The sequence below is a fragment of the Pinus tabuliformis genome, chromosome 7 (assembly GCF_031772625.1).
Source record: "Pinus tabuliformis cultivar Carrire ecotype Pingquan chromosome 7, CPIR1, whole genome shotgun sequence".
Classification (NCBI taxonomy): Eukaryota; Viridiplantae; Streptophyta; class Pinopsida; order Pinales; family Pinaceae; genus Pinus; species Pinus tabuliformis.
In genome coordinates this window covers 1,538,536,518-1,538,557,005 of record NC_142293.1, presented here as the reverse complement: position 1 = coordinate 1,538,557,005, position 20,488 = coordinate 1,538,536,518, and the positions used below count along the sequence as shown (strand labels likewise).

Here is a 20,488-nt window from a genome sequence, read left to right as displayed (position 1 = left end):
TTCTGTTGGAAATACTGAGAGGGGGGGGTGAATCAGTATTTCTTATTAATTTTTTTAATTATTCTAGTGATTGCCAAAAGCATATATAGATATGTATATGTATACACAGAACACAGAAACCAACAGCTGGAATAAATGCTTTTATTAAAACTCAAGACAGTGCAATGAAATAAATACAATATAAGTATATATCTGACTGTGAATAGTTTCCAAGCTCCAACTTGGACTTCAGTGAGGCTCCAACCTCCAGAGCACCAACTCTGTTTAGCAGTGGTTCTGCACTTAGGAGCACCTACCCCTAATGACTTTAGTCCTGTTCAGTTCTGAGGCTCCAACCTCTTGGGCTCCAACCCAATCTTGGTATACACTAGTATGCTGCTGCACTCTATTCAGCTGAGGTTCTCTCACTCCTACTCTCCTGCCTCTGCTGCCTCTACAGCCTCCGCTGCTTTTGCTGCCTCTTTTGCCTCTGCTACTTCTACTACCTCACCCTCTGGTTCTTCACCACAACAACAACACCAACAGTTCTCTGTTTTTACTGTTTTATACATTCTCATGCCTTTTTCCATTCGTTTCCGCTTACTCGCTGGCTCTTTGGCTTCCTCCTCGCCTGCTTCAGCTTCCTCACCACTGGCTTGTCTGTTGCTGTAGCTTCCTCTGTCTCATCGTGCTCACAGGACACGTTAATTCATAAGAGAGTGCCAAATAATCCACAGAGAACACATCTCATTGGTTACGACTGTAACAACGCTCCTTTAACAATGATTGTGGGCATGCACAGAGTTCAGTTTCATTTAACGGATAGCCATGTCCAATCGCAATCGATTTTGCCATGAATCACCCCATTTACTTGACGTTCAGCCTAAAACCATCAGACACAGCCATCATAAGCCTTTCGGCTTAAAACCACCCCGCAAGCAAAAACACGGTTACACAGGAAAATATATGAAAAACAGGTGAGAAACACTAATGGCAGATTTCAAATTTAGTTTACCCGCACCTATTCCTGTATCGGGTCCATGCTTAAATCGCAATCGGTGATTCGTGACTCCCGGGGGTCCTTTATATATCGGACCCATGACTTCGCCGATGGCCGACGACTGATCCTCCACTGCTCCGATGGATCGGATGTGATATGGTATTAAACCATGTTTTAATGTTTAATCGGGTCCACATGCTTTATCGCAATCGGCGCTTCTAGTCGGACAACCCTCTGTGTAGCATTGCGATGGGCGGATGTGATATGATATTAAGCAGCAGTTGATAACCCCTTCGGGTCCGTGTGTAATCGCAATCGGGGGTTGCCCTTGGCGGAGGTCCGATGCGATATCGCTATCGGCGATCGCAAGTCGCACAGGGTCAGGGCTTGACGTTAACGCAGACCACTCCATTTTTGCGATGCGATATTAGGTGTCGGACCCGATATGACTCACCGCTCCCGTGTAATAAATTTCAAGTCCGGTTTCCGCCTCCGATAGTGTAACGGCATATATACGTGAGTTTTGGCCTCCGATAGTGTATTGTCGGGGATGCATAGTTTGCCCGCCGATAGTGTTAAGGCCGCTCCCGATAGTGTTTAAATGCATGCATATATATATTGTTCCATTGTTTTTACTTTGTTTATATATATATATATATATATATATATATATATTGCTCCGCTTATGAACCTTACTCTTGGCATATGTGATATGCGATAGCTCTACTCCTCCGATAGAGTATTCCTTTGGCATTGTTGCTCCGATAGCTGTGAATGCATATATAGATGGGTTTTCTTCTCTGATGGCTCCCGATAACTCTGTCTGCTTCCTCTATGGCTCTGTCTCCTCCTCTTGGCTCCGATAACTCTGTGTGCTCCTCTTGGCTCTGTCTACTCCTTGAATATTGCCATATTGACATCAATGACAATCTGTGTCCAACATTTTCCCCTTGGAGGGGTTTTTCCCTAGCTTGGAGCCTATATCTTGTGTACTCTGTCTTGTTGTGATCTTCATTGTTTTGGTGATTGCTTGATGAACAAGATCTAATAAAGTAATAAAAGGCCAACACACATCACAAGAAATTATCAAGTTAAGGAAAATCATCTATGATACATAAGTCTCTTGATTTTCTAACACTTTCAACAAGGCTCTAATACCATGTTGAATTTTCTATAAGATAAATAGTAGAAACCAATTTTTTGATCTGATAATTACTACCTAATGATCTTTAAAAATTTATCTTTATGCCACTGATATCATTGAGCAATTATAAACTAAAAATCTCAATAGTTATGCAACGAAAATAGTAAGATCAGAAATAGACATCCATGCACAATAGAGAACAAATTTACCCTGGGAAACTCAAACTTGGGAGAAAACCTAGCAACTTTTCGTCTAGGAGAAATTATTCTTCAATAAGGTTTACAATTCCAAAAAACTGTTTAGAAATTTGTGCCAAAATCCAAGTCCAAAATACCAATCAAACCTGGTTAATTTCTAGCTAGTCAACATTGGTCAAAACACTAGAAATACCAAAAGTCAATGGTGGTCAACAATCAAAATTTCAGCCTGCAATCAGCTTGGACCTGTGGTCAATTTAGCCCACGGTTAGATTCGTAATGCGTTCAATGGTCAAACTCAGTCAAATCAAGTTCGATCAAACTTTTGTCAACTTGGCCCTCTTTTGTTCACACATGCTGCTAATTTTGGATAGAAGATGTGATGATCGAATTTGTCAAATGAAGGTGTCACATTGTGTATTCATGCTTGTCAAATGGGTGAATTTTGACCACGGGTCACACTCTTTCATGGTGGGGTCGACTTGACATTTTGGAGCCTACATGAAGCCCAATTATTATTTTTTATTATTATTTTTTTATTTATTTTTATAATTTTAATTTCCATAATTCTTTTAGGTCGACTTAGGAGGCCTCTTGGCATGTTGGAATACGTCTCGATGCTACTCAAAGATCAACATGTTGAACCATATCTTGAAACCTTAGGTATCAAGTACTCTTATCTAGGCTTTGCTAGTGGTACACCATTCCTTTACATCAATAATTGTACCCTAATCCAACGAAGAAGTACCTTGCTTAGCCATTCACATACATTGCCTTGAACCAATTGACTTAGAACATGCTTTAGGTGATATACTGGGAAGCCTCCAGTGTGGTGAAGTTCCACTAATGGGTAGGAGGTGGAGTGCTAAGGTGACAATGGCAATCACCTCATTGTTGTATCTTAGTCTAGTTCTTCCCTTGTGAGGGCTTTCACAAGGCCTACTAGATTTTAAAGCAAGATGCCCCAAAACATTAAATGAAAACACATGATTACAAAAATAGTTAGTGTACCTTCTAATAGATGACTCACTTTCCTTCAAGAAGCATGTTAGATGGGGTGAGTATTGATTGGAGCATAGGTGGATAGCTTTGATGTAAAGCTATCCGTGGGCCATCATAGGGTTACTGGCTAGTTGGTTGATCAATGGGGAGAAAAAATTTCTCCTATGGGTTACCCACTTTTAGTGGGTAATAGGGAGGATCACAATGATTCCACCCAACCATTGAGGTTAAACTCAATTGAAAAAATAACACATTATATATCTATATGTGTGTGTGTATATCACATTTCCCCTTTTCCAAAATTTTAAGGGGTTATGTTTCCATCGCATTTCTAAAAATAATGCATTATATATATGTGTGTGTGTGTGTTTATCACATTTCCCCTTTTCCAAATTTTTAAGGGGTTATGTTTCCATCGCATTTCTATTTCCGAAATTCGTATTCATTTCCCTGTATCATGCAACTCAGCGTTCAACGGTAGTGTGCATGTAAATCATAGTTTAAAAAACCGGAATCGGGTTTCGAACTGGTCCACCTATCAAGGAACTGGAACCAGATCAAACCAGATCGCATAGGATTAAATGAATCGATCTTTAAAAAATATATAAAATAATTAATTTTTAATGAAGAAAGTTATTTTTAAGATTTCAAACCATGTTTCCAAACCATTAGAGACAAAATATGCAAAGTTTGCTCATCTATATATCATGTAAAGGTGCATATATCAAAATGGCACCAGGTGCAATATATAACATTAACAAAATACATAATCAATGAGGCTCTAAGTGGCCTCTATAGTCTAAAAATAAATGCTACAAGCTACTTGGCCATTGTCCTATTTCAAATCACTCATCAAACTCATCACTAATTCACCACTACTAGAAATGGAATCATAAACAAGAGCTACATAAACATCATTTGCCTCAAAGTCATCAGACACAGATTCCTCAACCTTATAATATGGTAGAAATTGTAAAAACTTAAACATGCCTAACTGATGATTTTGGTTTGAGTGAAGGGTTCATCTCCTCAACCTTATAATATGGTAGAAAAAGCTTAACGCACTAACCAATTATTTTGGTTTGACTGAAAGGTACATTTTTGTTAAGGCCATGACAAAGGGGTTCAACAATCAATACCACCAACATCAAGGTACATAAAGGGATTCATGCTCTTGATTAATTCCAATCCCGTACCCTCATACATGATAGAATTCAAAGAAAATGTTGCAATCCTAAAATCCTAAAATCCTGCAAACTGTTAAGTGTACTGAATTTTGATGTGGGGAATTATTTTTTCTCCATATGATGTCTGCTAAGGTTGGAACTTCTCTCAAACATCCTGAAACAATTAATGGTAATGATAAAAATTTAAGTAGAAGGATAAAAAGAAAGGATGAAGGAAATGTCAACTTTAAAAAGGAAAGATAAAGGAAATGTCAACTTCAACAAGAAAAGTTAAGGGAAATGTCAACTTTTATTTTAAGAATTTAACATTACTATTGATTGCCAACATTGCTAGGGTTGAGTTAGGTTTTCTGTTTAGATTTAGGGTTTGGGGAGGGGTTTAGTTTTATAGCCAAGGGGACGGCTTTGAGAGAGAAAAAAGCCCCTAGTTTCATCCAAAACCACCTGGAAAACATCCACTGTGGCTACCAGACTCCCCTCACACATGCGAGATCTGACTGGCCTGGTTTGGAGCACCAAAACACTCGATTTGGTACTTAACTGGTACCAACTGGTTCCCAAACCAGATTTTTCTATCGGGTCATTGGCTGAAAATTGCTGATCAGCTGGTTTGACTGGTTACCAGTTCAAACCAGTCTGTTTTTAAAACTATGATGTAAATACATTGGCAGTTACACGTTGAAAGGTTTGGCAAGGATGTGGGTTCTAGTCCATTACATGAAGACTGTTCTCTACCTGTGATTACCATAAGAATATGTTCATTTTTTCCATCCATCTGTCTTTGTATCTATCTATGCATAGTTTTTAATATAAAGAAAAAGTCATCTATACTTATGTCAAGTGCTTCCTGTCCTTGACTATGATTGAGTGTAATGATCTAGAGTTTGATAACTAAAAGGAATCCCCCATCTGTCTTTGTATCTATCTATGCATAGTTTTTAATATAAAGAAAAAGTCATCTATACTTATGTCAAGTGCTTCCTGTCCTTGACTATGATTGAGTGTAATGATCTAGAGTTTGATAACTAAAAGGAATCCCCCATGACCTAGTGTAGTGATTTTCATGTTTCTGCAAATCTTTCAACCTTGGACAAGAACAGAGGACGATGCTTCATTTTTAGAAGCTACTCTAGGACCTACAACATAACTGACTAACATGCAGTCTTAGGAGTCTCTAACTATTACCCTCCACCAATCTTCCCTGTGTTACATTTTTCTGGTCTGTCAAATTTAAATAGAAAGAACCTTGGAAATAATGAGAACCTTTATGTGGCAGTTTTTCATTGATTGCCTTTCAACAGTAATGTGCATGTAAATATTTTGGCAGTGTCCTATTGAAAGGTTTAGCAAGGATTGTGTTGCAGTCCATTACAGAAGTCTCTTCACTGAGATCACCATAAGAATAATCATCTTTTCATCCATCTGTCTATGTATCTATGCATAAAGTTTAATATAAAGAAAGAGGAATTTGTACTCATGTACGTGTGCCTCCGGTCCTTGATTACATGATTAACTATAATGAACTCTTGGCCATTGATGATTTTTGTTAAAATTTTTCCATAATTATCCGCAGTGAAATATTGACCATACTTGAAAGCAGCTCAAAGTTTCATCCATAGATATTCTATCCAAACTATTATTATGGTGTTCCAATGGATAATTGAGGACTATTATTGTGGCAATTGTTTACCTCTGTTTGTACTGGTGAGTTTACATACATGCATATGCACAGACGTCTACATCGATCAGAATTCTTTTTGAATTACAATAAAAGATATATATTGAAGCAAATTGAATATCAATGGCATTCTTTGTAAGGACACCACAAGTCCTTGGTATGTTCATATATTTATTTTGATGGACACGATGTTCCAGATTTCCTGGAGGATAAAAGGGAAGAAGCTTTAGTTGGGGACTTGAATGAAAAGAAATTTGATTTGTGTCAACTTTCTTCGAGGAATTTGTTTTATGTTGTTATTGTTAATAGTTGATAGTGCATGTGTGAAAACATTTGGCATAAAAATCACAATGATGTAGTTTAGTTTGATGATTGATCCCACATGTATTTACTTTTGGTAGTTTGGCTGTCTAAAATTTTTCATTTTCTTTCTGAACACAGGTAGTAAAGGTTTATGTCTCTGTCTATGGTGACGATAGGGGACGAGAGATAGCTATAGAAGGCTTGAAATCAAAAAATAAGTATGTTCGTTCTGAACTGGGGAAACGCATGAAATTGCGGATGACACCTGAAGTTCGTTTTATCAATGATGATTCATTAGAAAGAGGAAGTCGGGTATGCACATTTCTATTTGGCAGATTTAGAAAGGAAAAGCTTAAGGAATGCCTAAGTTTGTATAGATATAACTAATTGGCAAATTTTATGAATATGCAATGAGTGGGATAGACCTTACGTAAATGTTGGGATTTTTTTGTTGTTGTTTTTTTTCATATTTAATTAAGTAGTGATGTAGATGTTTGCAAATACAATGAGACTTTTTATTGAATTTGAATAATTTTTTTTAAATATCTTACTAGAAATTTGCTATTTGCAAATTTGTTGAAAATACCCTATTATCCCCTACAATGTCCCAGGCTGAGGAGGAGATCGAAAGAGGTAACTTCAAACCACTTGTAGTTTAGCAGCTAGCCCTGCTAAACCAGAGAGGGATCTCTCTAAGGATTTCATAGTCAATGACTGGAAGAGAAATGGATTTTAGGCTAGATATAATAGTTTTAGTTGAGTTTTTGAAAATTTAGGGTTTTTATGTTGCTGGACTAGGGATGAGAAAGAGCAATTAGGTTAAGGTCTCAAAGGTTTGCAATAGTAGGCATAAAGAGGAGCAAGATAACAATGTCTTGTGATGGATTTAAGAGTTTGGTCAATGTAGTGTAGGGTCTGAAAGTTTAGAAAATCATAATGAGCATGTATTACCATGAATTCATTAATCTAGAAGAAGAAATACACAAACATGATTTTCCACATAAACAGAGCTTTGAATATAAAGAATTCTGCCTATATAATTGTAAGGAAAATCACTGAGGAAAGCAAAACATGTTAAGAGAGATGGATTCATTCATAAGAAACTAACATAGAAAGAAAACAACATCACAAACTCACTGCACAAGTATTCCTGAAAAATAGCTGCAACTGCTCCTTGATTAACTGTGTGAAAGCATAAGATACAAGTCCTCTCCTCTGAAGTCCAACCCTTCTCTCTGAATGAGAAATGATACATATAGACTCAAACAAACAGCTTCCCCACCTTCAAGGGTCAAATCCCTAAGTGGTGGAACAATTTCCAAGAATCTCTCAACCAACAAGTGAGAGTGAGAAGGTCAAAAACAAACTCTTCTCTTAGACTTTGATTTGAGTTTTGCTTCATTTATGAGGCCTAATTAACCATAAAAACAACCTATCATGCTAATTTATTCATGATTACATCATCTAGACTTCAAACTATTGAAGTTACATCATGAAGTTAACTTTGACTAAGTCAAACTAAAAACCTGAGAAATTACACAGTGGAATTTTTAATTAAAAACTCAGAAAATTGCAGAAGCGCAACACCAACTTTGAGGCCACTTTTAGGTGCCTTTCTGAAGTCAAATTTGAAATCTGAGAGAACGTCAACTAGCCTTGTCTGTCTAGTTTCCAGAACATCTTGAATTTTTTAAAATGACCCATGGGAAGGCCTTCAAAAATTGATTATCCCAAGGTGTCTCCAAAAGTGCATCGCCTGTCAAAAAGGGGCAAATGTTGATTTTTGACCCCTTTTTCTCATTTTTCTCAAAATTTGAGCCCTGTCTGAGAAATCTGATGAAATGGGTTTTGAGAGGAGGCCACTAGATTTCCAAAAATGCAAGCCACTTGTCATTTGGAGGTCTGAGGAAAAAGCACAGTGCCAAGGTGCTGCGTTTCTGTAACTAGTGCAATTTCTGAGTTTTGCACCAAAATTCACCAAAAACCAAAAATGCTTAGAAAACTCCCAAAATTGGTCCAGAAGTGCCAAATGAGGTATATTATGCTCTCATGGATGCTTCAACAAGCATCTCCAAGTTATCCCTCTCATTTTTGTCTTTTAGGGTTTCCTTTAGCTTGTTTTGCATTTGCTTGAGCTTGATGTTGCAAATCATGTTTCTGGTTTGGTAGTGGTGGGCCATGTGCCTCAACAGCTAGTTGTCCCTGTTAGCCTTGTCAAGAAGCTGCTCTAGATGGCCATTGACCTTACCTAGCCAATACTCTCTGTCTTCATTAATTTCCAAAGCAATTCTGTCTTCAATGTCCAAGTCTTCATCCAGTAGGTTTTGGTCTTTTTCTTTTTGCAATGCTCTTTTGTAGGTTTTAACCCTGTACAGAATTTACCTGCATACGAATTCTTAAACAAAGAAAATAAACAATGCGAGAGCATAACCCATAAAACGCATATGCACAGAGATTTTTCCCTGGATCCCAAAACCGGGACTACCAGCTTGATTTTTCATTATGTTCCTTTCAATGTTACAATACATATTTATACATGCCGAAGCATCCAATACCATGGACCGAAAAACCATCGCGTCCAATACCATGTGCGAAAAACATGCACAAAACCATAGGTAGGTTCGCCCAACCTAATATAGGGTCCAAATTTTTTTTTCCCGGGGCACTGCCCCGGACCCCGTAGAGGGGGGCTACCCGCCCCCCTCAAACCCCCCGGACAGGGGGGGCTGCCGCCCCCCCTGTGACCCCCCCACTGCGCAATCGGCGCAACGAAGGGGGGCTTCCGCCCCCCTCTAACCCCCCGTTTAACTACGTAGGTTAGTCGTGGAAAGAATATAACACAACCCAACATCTTTTGAGACCATTTGTCCTTGGCTTCTTCTTTCCAACTTGCTTTTCCTGTTCATCATGCTCTAACACTACTTTACCTTTGTCTCCTTGCTTCAACATCTTGGATTGCTCTTTCTCCATGATTAGCTGTTTGGCCTTGAGTTGACTGTTTTCTTGCTCAAGGAAAGAAATGATGAATTTGGCCCTTGCCAAATTGTCCATGAGCTCTCTGATTTGGGAATCCTTTTCCTTGATAACTTGTTGCAAGTTTGAATTCTCATCTGTTGCCTCCAAGTCAACTAGTTCAAAATCATGCTCAATTAGCTCCTCATCTTGTAAATGTGATCCCTGTTGTGTTGATGTAGAAGGCTTGGCCCTTTTCTCAACTTGAGAAGTAAACACAAGCCTATTTCCTCTCTGATATATTTTGGTCACCTTAGGTCTAGGTGCCTTGGGAACCTCCTCTAATTTGCTTGATGATCCTACCTCCATAGGCTGTATTGATGTGTCTTGGTGATGGCTTGATGAAGTAGTTTCATGCCACTGCAAAGCTGTTTCAATGAAGGTATCCCATGCCATGTTCTTTTCTGCCAACTGATGGAGGACTACAACCTTTATCAAACTGTGATGGAAAAGGCTAGGGTAATGCTCTTTACTTTTCATTTGCACCTTCTCAGACATTTTGATAAGACTTCTACACAAGTAATTACACAGGTTGAGAGGTTTCACAGCTGTGAAATGCATTAGCAGCCTAATGTGGTATTGATACAATCTGGAAAATCTCCCCTCACAGGTGAAAAAATTCATTACAACCTTCATTAGTGGTGCATACTTTCCAACAGGTATCTGAATGGAATGATGTGTGAATGAGCCTCTCTGTAGGGTGATTTTAAGAAAGGTTTGTATTGCTCAAGGTCTAGGCTCATGCCTTTGAACCAATACTCCCCATGATTAGGTATCCCTGTGGCAAGAGAGATGGCAACAACTGAGAATGTGAAATCAATCCCTGCTATGGTGGCTTTTTCTCCCTTCAAATTGGTGGCAATCCAATCAGTGAGCTGTTCATGAAAACCTACTTCACCCACCCTTTAGCAAAACCCTAGGCAGCTAACATCTTCAAAGCACTGTCTGATGAATGGTGAGGAGTTGATTTCATTGCAGTTTGTTGGCTTATACCTCAAATTCCTCCCTCCTTTATGATGTTTTATCTTTTATGATGGTGAGGAGTCTCCCTCCATTTTGAAAACCTTGTTAATGGCTTAGAGGAATAAAAAATTGGAATGCAAGCTTGACTTTTGAATTTGGGCGATTTTTTGTAAGTTTTGAGATACTTTGCCCAAAGCGCAGCGCAGTTCACAGAAGCGCAATGCCTCTCCCAGAAACGCAGCGCAATTCATAGAAGCGTAACACCTCTCCCAGAAACGCAACACATTCTTCCAACCCGCTTTTGGAGGCCTTAAACTACTCCAAATTTCGAACTTGATAGCTTGTTGGAAAGCTCTTGAAGTCTGCTATAAGATGGACTCCTTAAGAATGTAATTTGGACACTCCAGCAAGGAGATAAATTGATTTTCCCAAGGTCGCTCCAAAAACGTAGGGTGTCTCTGACAAAAGCACAACACCAACTTGTAGAGCACTTTTGGATGCCTTCCACTAATCCAAATCATGATCTGAAGGTACCATTGGAAATATTAGGATGTCTAGTTGTCCATAGAGTATTTAAGCATGTAAAATGGCCTCTCCAAGGCTGAGAAAAATGAGTTTTCCCAAGGTCACTCCAAAAACACAGCGTGCTTCTAACAAAAGCGCAGCGCCAACTTGCAAAGCACTTTTGATTGCCTTCCTGGAGGAGTTTTGGGCTGAAAGTGGTATGGTTGGAAAGATTATGATGTCTGCTACACAATAGAGTCCTTAAGCACTGCCAACACCTGCTCCAAATCCCTGAAAAACTGTCTTGAAGTCAAACTATCCAGAAGTGCAACAACTCTCCTGTAGCAAGTGTAGTTTGGAGATTTCTCTCAAATCATAACACCTGTGCATAAACGGAAGGATGTTTTCGTTCCTTGGACTATAATTAACCAAAACCTCTTTCAATTTTCTAAAATTCTTCTCCATTGGTCAGAAACATATTTTGAAGCAAAAATGGCCCAATGAGAAATGATGAGACGAGGTAGTGTATTGCAACATTGTCTTATTTGAAATAAAACATTACCTTTACCTTTATTTTGCTTTCCCTAAGCTGCTAACTCCCTTTACCCACTGAATCACATGATGGACATGTTTTTTTTGACATATGGTATCACGATGACACATGGAGTGAAACCCTAGACCATGACCTAAAATGAGGAATTTAACCATTTCATGACCCAAGACATTTAAATGAAAATATGATACCTTGAAGAATACAATGACCATGATGAGTGATGAAGACCATGAGTAAGTGAAAGGAGCAGCAGTGACCTAGACACAACAGCCAGTGACCAAATTTTTATTTGAAGATTCACTGAAATGACAAAAATTTGACTTGACACCCTAACAACACCTTGTAAGAGCATATTTGATCACTGGTGACAGGCTGAACTGATTGACACTAACATACCCAAGGATGAAAATAGTTGATCTCATACTCACAGTTTCTGCTCACTGGTTTAAGTTGTTGAATTCACTTGAAAAATACGTTGAATAATTATACATTTTGCATGTTTTGTTATTTTAAGTGTCTTTGATTTAGAAGATTTCAAAATTTTGGGAGATAATGCAACTGCAACTATACGGATAGGAGAACAGGCAGTCATATCAATGTGACTATATGGATAAGAGAACAGATCACCACACTGCTGTACGGATGGGTGAGAGGGCTATGGCATCTTACTAGGTCTGGATCCAAGGCTTTCCAAGCGGTGTGTATGCTCTTCTAGTGGAATTGTAGGTACAAAGGAAAGAGGAGGATCACTAGCCAGAGATAAAGAAGATGGCGCTTGGGTGCATCCATGGAGGAATCAATTTCTAGAATTTTGGCCTTTTGATTGTGAGGATATGAGTGACTTGGTTAGGGTCGTAGTCCATTTATTGAATGCCAAAATTGAAGGTGCTCCAGATACAAATCCCAAAACTCAAGAATAGTGGTCACCATAACCCTTGATTTGGTTGTTGGAAAAAATGGATTGAAAGTAGATCTCATGGTCAGTTTGAGTGCATATACATAGACTCAAATTGTAGACGCTGCTTTGGAAGGGCATATTAATGGATCCTTGAAGGAATTGTTGCTCGAAATGAATGATGTCATTTACTCCTCAAAGAACATGGGTAATATTGAGTTTTGAAATTGTCATGGGAAGTGGTCATATTAATGGGGTCGTTTTGCTTGAAAATGGTTTTGCATCATCTGAGAAGGATCCCTCCTCTTCTCATTCAGTTTGTTTTAGTGTTGTCAAAATTGGTCTAGACTCATGAGTGTGAAAATTTTTGAATCTAACAAGTCAGAAATCCTACTGCAGTAAACTGATTTGCATTACCTACCTGTGTTCTTTATTTTAACAAGTTATTTTCAAAAATATTCAGAAAATATTAAATGCAAATACGCTGCAGCCTACACCAACATATAGATCAAGTACTGAAAAATAAATGAGACAATCACACATAGGACACACTTATTTTTGGACTAAATGTCCCTGGAAAAACCTAATGCGGGAAAACTGGTGCAACAACTCTAAGGGTTTTCTATTATTAAGCAATAGTTTTGAATACAAATGCTGGTTGCCTTCCCAGAAAACTAGTGACAGAGAAATACAGTGGCGGAAAAACCTGAGTGAGTTTTACCTCACTTCACCTGGCAGATTCCGGTTGATCCGGAAGCAAAACTGGCTAGACCTGGCTACAACTGCATTGCCCCTTCACAGTAACTACGTGGGCCTGTGTGGAGCTCTTTGAGGCTCTGCGTCAACTCTTCTACCCACTGCGTCAACTTTCTCGGCAGTTCCGACAGTTCCTAACAGTTCCGGTTGCGCTGGCCCTTCTGGCTCTGTGTCAAGGCTGCGTGGGCACAGATTGGCCCAGCGTTAGCTCTCTTGGCTACTATGCTGCCTCCACAAGCTTCTCTATGCCTTTTTGTCAGTGTTCCCGTACTATCCCTGCCCCTCAGCTATAAGATCTCCCTAATCGATTTCCTCCTAAGAACTTCTCACCTCAGAAAATCGATTTCCTCAATCTCTCTATGTGTATTCTCCAACTGACCCCAAGCCTCCATTTATACTTTTCCTGTTGAGAAATCAATGACCGAGATTAAGTCTCTAATCAACGGCTAAGATTAAATTAGACTTGATCCTCGTCTCTTAGAAGCTTCTCACCCATATTTTCATTAATACCCATTAATATTTTAATTTTCCTAAGTTTAGACTTAGGAACCCCATTAAAAATATTAATTATTTTAATAAAATACAATCTGGGTGGAATTTCACCAAACGATTTCTGGGTCTTGGAGATCTCATGTGTTCTAGCCTCTCCACAAAATTTCAGAGCTAGAGCACATCCGATGCTACCCAAAATCAACACTCCCTCTTAGCGAGGAATGTGCTCTAGCAATACTTCCCAGTAGAAGTATCACATTGATCCACGACATCAGTCCTCTGCGCTGCTGATGCTCGGCCTGCTACCCTTCATCCACTGTGCTGCTGCAATCTGTACTGCTGCCCATGACACTGCCACTGTCACTGCTGCATCTGTACTGCAGCTCCCTCTCAATACGCTGCATCATGCTGCCCATAGCACTGCCACTGCTAACTACTGCACTGCAACTCAGTTGCTGAGAAGTAAGCAACTGAAGAAGCCACCCAAAAGCTGATATGCTGGTCAGTTTGTGTAGGAATTTACAGGGTAAGTTCCTCAGAAAGAATACCAAAAGGACACCGCTCACAACCAGATCTCAAATCAATACACCAGTATTTTTGACGTGGTTAAAACCCTCAGAGTGCAAGGAGGGAAACAGTCCACGGCCTGTCCCAACGTGGGTACAGACAATTTATTAATCAAAGAATGAAAATTTACATAAGCTTCTCTCATGCACGGATTACCCGAACAATGACCCTCCATGCGCTTTAAATAGAACTCATGGACCAATCGGGTGTCAAGCCACGGATCAAGTGTCGGTAATACCGAGGTGAGAGTGAACCGTCGGATCACTACATATCGTGACCGTCGGATTGTAAGTTACAAAATGTACAACGGTAAAGAAACACACTTTACCTAACTCTAACCTAACTCTATGCTAGACCAAGTTGAACTTAACTATATCCTATGTGTCGGAATATCCTAACATCCCCCCTTAAGAACAACTTGGGATAGGATTGAAGGATTTACAAATATGACACAATAGGAGAAGGAAGGAGGCACTAGAGCCTATCCCCCCTTAGTGACAACTTCCTGAACTCCAAGCATATATCGAAGTTTAGTGAACTTCGCCTCTGTGAGAGCCTTTGTGAAGATGTCTGCAACCTGATCATCCGTTGGACAATATTGCACTTCAAGAACATGGTCATGAATGAGCTTTCTGATGAAGTGCATGTGTAGTTCAATGTGTTTGCTGCGCTGATGCTGGACTGGATCTTTGCATAGCTGAATGGCACTTTGATTATCACACCAAAGTGTGGTTGGATGCTGCTGCTCAAAGCCAAATTCTGATAGGATCTGACGAAGCCACAAGGCTTCCTTACTAGCTTCCACGGCACCACGATACTCTGCTTCTGCTGACGAAAGAGAAATGGCAGCCTGTTTCTTACAAGCCCATGTAATAGGTCCTGAACCAAGAGTGAAGACATAACCGGCAGTAGACTTCCGATCATCAAGGTCACCAGCCCAATCAGAATCAGTGAAACCAACTAACAGAGGAGCTGCTTTGGCACTGTAATGAATCCCAAACTGTACTGTACCTCGAACATAACGAAGTATTCTTTTAGCTGCTTTCCAATGACTTTCACGGGGGTTTTGCATAAAACGAGCAACAAGGCCAACAGCAAAGGAAAGATCAGGACGAGTATGGGTTAAATACAAGAGTTTTCCGACAAGTTGACGGTATAAGGTAGCATCAACTTCAGGAGAAGTACAAGAGACTGAAAGTTTGACTCCAGACTGAAAGGGAGAAGGGGCTGGCTTACAGTCTTCCATGTGAAAATGACGAAGAATATCACAAGCATACTTGGACTGGGAAAGGAAAATACCTTCTTGGGATTGCAAGACTTGAAGACCGAGAAAATAGTGTAAGTGTCCTAAGTCTGTCATTTCAAATTTCTTTTTAAGGCTGGACTTCACATGGTTTATAAGGTTGGGATCACTACCAGTAAGAATAAGATCATCAACATAAAGAACAAGGATGATAAGAGAGTTGCCCACTTTCTTGGTGTAGACAGTATTGTCAGAATGACACCTAGAAAAGCCAGATTCTAAAAGAAAGCTATCCATTTTGGCATACCAAGCCCGAGGAGCTTGTTTGAGGCCATAAAGGGATTTCTTAAGTCGACAAACGAGGCTGGAGTCTGTTTGTATGAAGCCAATGGGTTGTTCCATATAGATTTCTTCCTGCAAGTCCCCATGCAAGAAGGCAGATTTAACATCCATTTGATGGACTTCCCATTTTAAAGAGGCAGCAAGGGAAAGAACAAGGCGGATAGAGTTCATTTTGGCAACTGGAGAGAAGGTTTCAGTGTAGTCAATGCCTTCAACCTGTGAAAAGCCCTTAGCAACTAGACGAGCTTATGTTTATCAACTTTCCCATCTGGTCCATACTTGGTTCTGTAAACCCATTTGCATCTAACAAGTTTGCGTCCCTTTGGTAGAGGAACAAGATCCCATGTATCATTTGTCATCAATGAATGATATTCTTCATTCATAGCTGCTTCCCAATGTGGATGGCCTGAAGCTTCTGCAAAAGTGTCAGGATCATGATTTACTGGAGCTTGAGCCAGTAAAGAAGAGGCTCTTTCAAACTGAGAACGTGTACGTCGCTGATCTGTAGGATCACCGGCAAGATCACCTGCTGCATCCCGAGTAGCACGGACCCATCTTGGAAGTTGAGGATCCTGAGAAGGTGGGGGAGGATTATCATCCTCGCTTTCATCATCAGAAGAAGAAATGTTTTCAAAGATAGAAGAGATAGGAAGAGGTGGCACATCCGCCGGACTAGGCTCGCAGGCCGATTTATTTTCATCAAATTTTACATCTCTTCTAATGATAACATTTTTGGACTTAAATGGAATAAGTCTATAACCTTTTACATCTTCAGAATATCCAACAAAAGTACATTTCTCACTCTTAGGTTCTAAAGCTTTATGCTTTTCATCTGGAATATGGGCCCATGCTTCACTTCCAAACACACGAAAGTGACTTACATCTGGTTTAATGGAACTCCAAGCTTCTTCTGGAGTGATATTCTCTAGAACCTTAGTAGGAGTGCGATTGATTATATAATTTGCACAATTAATTGCTTCGGCCCAAAAACTAAGACTGAGTCCTTTAGATTGCAGCATACAATTAGCCATTTCCTTTAAGGTGCGATTTTTCCTTTCAGCTACACCATTTTGTTGTGGAGTGTATGGAACAGTATGTTGCATTTGAATTCCATTTTCGGTGCAAAAGTTGATGAATGCGTTTTTAACATATTCTCCACCATTATCAGTTCTTAGCTTAAGAATTTGATGTCCAGATTGTTTTTCAACAAATGCTTTGAAGGCCAAAAAAGTGCTAAATACTTCGCTCTTGAGTTTTAAGAAATATACCCAAGTGCGTCTAGAGAAATCATCAATGAAAGTTAAGAAGTACTTGCAGCCAGAGAATGAAGCAACAGGAAGAGGACCACATAAATCACTGTGCACAAGCTGTAAAGGGGCTGAGGCGTGCCAAGAGGCACGTTTGTCAAAACTGTCCCGATGATGTTTTCCGAGTACACATCCGGAACAAACACCATCTTTGCAAGATACCATAGGAAGACCTGTCACCATATTTTCTTTACATAGATGCTGAAGGGAGCGATAGTTTAAGTGACCAAACCGCTCATGCCAAAGTTTGCTCACTTCATCATTATGAGCAACAAATACTGAGGGAAGATGGGATGACCCAAAGTTGTGAAACTTATACAACCTTTTGGAATCATCAGCAAGACCAGTAGCTAGAATCTGTTTAGGATCTTTTAGATCCTTGATTACAACATCATGAGGTGAAAATTCAACAATTTTACCTTCACCTGAATGAGTTATCTGATAGACAGATAGAAGGTTGCAGGATAAGTTTGGAACACATAATACATCATTGAACTGACCATTGTCTAGATGAACAGTTCCAGTCCCTACAACATTAAGAGATCTATCATCACCAACATATATATTTTTGGTGTTACAATCATTTAAAGAAGAAAACATGGCTTGGTTTTTGGCCATGTGACAAGAGGCTCCAGAATCAATGAGCCACTCATGAGAATGAGAAGAAGAAGAAGATACATTTAATGCATAACCAGACTGAGATGATTGACGATGACATGCAGAAAGTGCCGTTCCGGAAGTTGAAGTTGAAGTAGGCTCCAGATGGATGTTATGTTTCTTCATTGCGGCTTCCAAGGCTTCCATCTTCTTAAAGCATTTAGATTCTAAGTGGCCATCTCGATTACAAAAGTTACAATGTCTGTCAGTCCTCTTCCATTTGTTTTTATTGGTCTTGTCATTTTGCTGAAATGATCTTTCATCTTGAGGCTGAGTTGGTTTAGGACCATTCCTTTGAGGATAAGACTTCTTAGGATTCTTTGAATTTGGTTGCTGCTGGGCGGCTAACGCTTTCGAGGAAGAGTTTCCAAGATTAAGAAGACCAAGGTGTAAGAGTTTTTCTTGTTCTCTTATTAAGGAATCACAAAAGGAGTCAAAGGAAGGGGTTTGTAGTCTTTGCCTTGACAAATGAAAGCTTCCCTTGTAGAATGGAAAGTGGAAACAAATACAGAGTAGGCTGGTCCCAACTTAGTAAGGATGGAATAAATAAGGTTACCATCTTCTTTCTTAACTTTAACACCTTCCAAGAGATATCTAAGGGTCTTGAATTTGGACAAGAAATCTTCAATGCAAGAAAAATTATTAGGATCCAAAGTAAGCAACTCATTCTCAAGTTGATGGGCTCTAATTTCATTTTTAATCCCAAAAACTTTAGCAAGTTTTTCTAATGCTTCATGAGGAGTTTCAATTTCTGCAATGTGGAATCTAAGATCAGGAGAAACAGACATTCCTATCAAACCACGTGCTTGATCTTGTCTATTTTCCCATTTTTCGGCCTTGTCTTCATCTTTGGGTTTCTTCTCTTGGTCTGTGGCTATTCTGAAGAGACCTTTACTTCTAAGTAAATCTCCCATGTAGGCTACCCATTGGAAGTAGTTAGTGCTGTCAAGAATGACTTGGCATGGACTTTCCATTTTTTGAAAAAAAACTGAAGCTGAAGATGCTGAAAGTAAGTGGTCCAATGGATAGATCTCGAAAAAATAGGCGGTTTTAAAAAAAAACGGCTCTGAAAAAGGCTTCCGGATGAAGAAGTTATGGCTTTTTGAAAAAAAATTGTTGACGTTGCCGGCAAAGTGCGCGAATGTGCGGGAATGAAAAAATCCGCCCCCACAAAATGGAGACTTGAACCCAAGACCTCTACTCTCTTAAAAAGTCTTTGAACCAATTGATCTATACAAAAAATTTGAGAGAGAGAGAGAGAGAGAGAGGGGGGGGGGGGGGCCTCGATTTGCGTGCTTGCCTTGGAAGGCTCTTTTCCCCTACAAAACACAAAACACAAAACCCAACACGAATATGCAAAGAAAAACGAACCTTACGGCTCAAAGTTAGCTTTAGCCAAAAAACTAGAATTTTAAAAAAAATCTCAAAGTTAGCTTTTAACCGAAAAACTAAATATTTTTCTCAATGTTTCTGATTTTCCAAGATCACACTAAGGTGCAGGGAAAAGAGCATACGCATGAGAAAAATCCTTTCTTTCTGTTTCTGATTTGCCCAGATCGCACAGAGTCGCAGGGCAAAGAGCATACGCAGAAATGAAAGGTATAGATCCGGGAAAAAAAAGGCTAAATAAACCGAAACCGAAATAAGCAGAGAGAAAATGACAGTAAACTGCAAAAAAAACACTGTATACCTCCCGATCTGAAAAATGACGCAGCTAGGGCTACCGGAAACCTTTTCGCGTGAAACGAAAGGGGTTCCTCACTGAAACAGATGCTCCGAACGCAACAGAGCAGTCCTCTCGGCCCGAAAGCAGTTAGAAACAGCAGATCTAGGAAACGACAGCCGCATGCAGTTCTACCGGCTTCAGATTTGGATCACCAACGGACGCGGCCCTCAAATAGCTCCTGATACCATGTAGGAATTTACAGGGTAAGTTCCTCAGAAAGAATACCAAAAGGACACCGCTCACAACCAGATCTCAAATCAATACACCAGTATTTTTGACGTGGTTAAAACCCTCAGAGTGCAAGGAGGGAAACAGTCCACGGCCTGTCCCAACGTGGGTACAGACAATTTATTAATCAAAGAATGAAAATTTACATAAGCTTCTCTCATGCACGGATTACCCGAACAATGACCCTCCATGCGCTTTAAATAGAACTCATGGACCAATCGGGTGTCAAGCCACGGATCAAGTGTCGGTAATACCGAGGTGAGAGTGAACCGTCGGATCACTACATATCGTGACCGTCGGATTGTAAGTTACAAAATGTACAACGGTAAAGAAACACACTTTACCTAACTCTAACCTAACTCTATGCTAGACCAAGTTGAACTTAACTATATCCTATGTGTCGGAATATCCTAACAGTTTGGATGTCCTTGGACGCTGAAGCTACCTCTGCTGCTAATCTGCGCTGACCCTCTGATGCTACTGCGCTGCTGTTGTATCTGCTCTGTGCCTCCTGCACAGCTGCAACACTCCATTGCGTTGCTTCAGACTCTAGCACTCTAGCTCTGCCACTGTTGCTCCATCATCCCTCGTACCAACTGACTCTCGTCATTTTGCGACTGTCATTAAGCGCTCCCGTAGCCGTATGTGATCCAAGAGTTTGGGCACCTCAAGGATCCTGCCCTCTCTGTAATCCTTCCGATTACAACTCAATATCGCCCCACCTCTTCTCTAGAGGTTCATGAGCACTCATGG

At 39.9% G+C, this 20,488-nt stretch overlaps 1 protein-coding gene across 1 annotated transcript in view; it reads left to right on the top strand.

Annotated features, from left to right (window-relative positions):
* Window positions 1-20,488, top strand: part of LOC149253751 (putative ribosome-binding factor A, chloroplastic) — a 109,254-nt gene that overhangs the window by 21,123 nt on the left and 67,643 nt on the right. Inside the window, exon 2 of the mRNA XM_089460012.1 lies at window positions 6,629-6,802. Within this exon, the coding sequence (XP_089316138.1) occupies window positions 6,629-6,802 (174 nt within the window). The remainder of the gene's footprint in view (window positions 1-6,628; window positions 6,803-20,488) is intronic.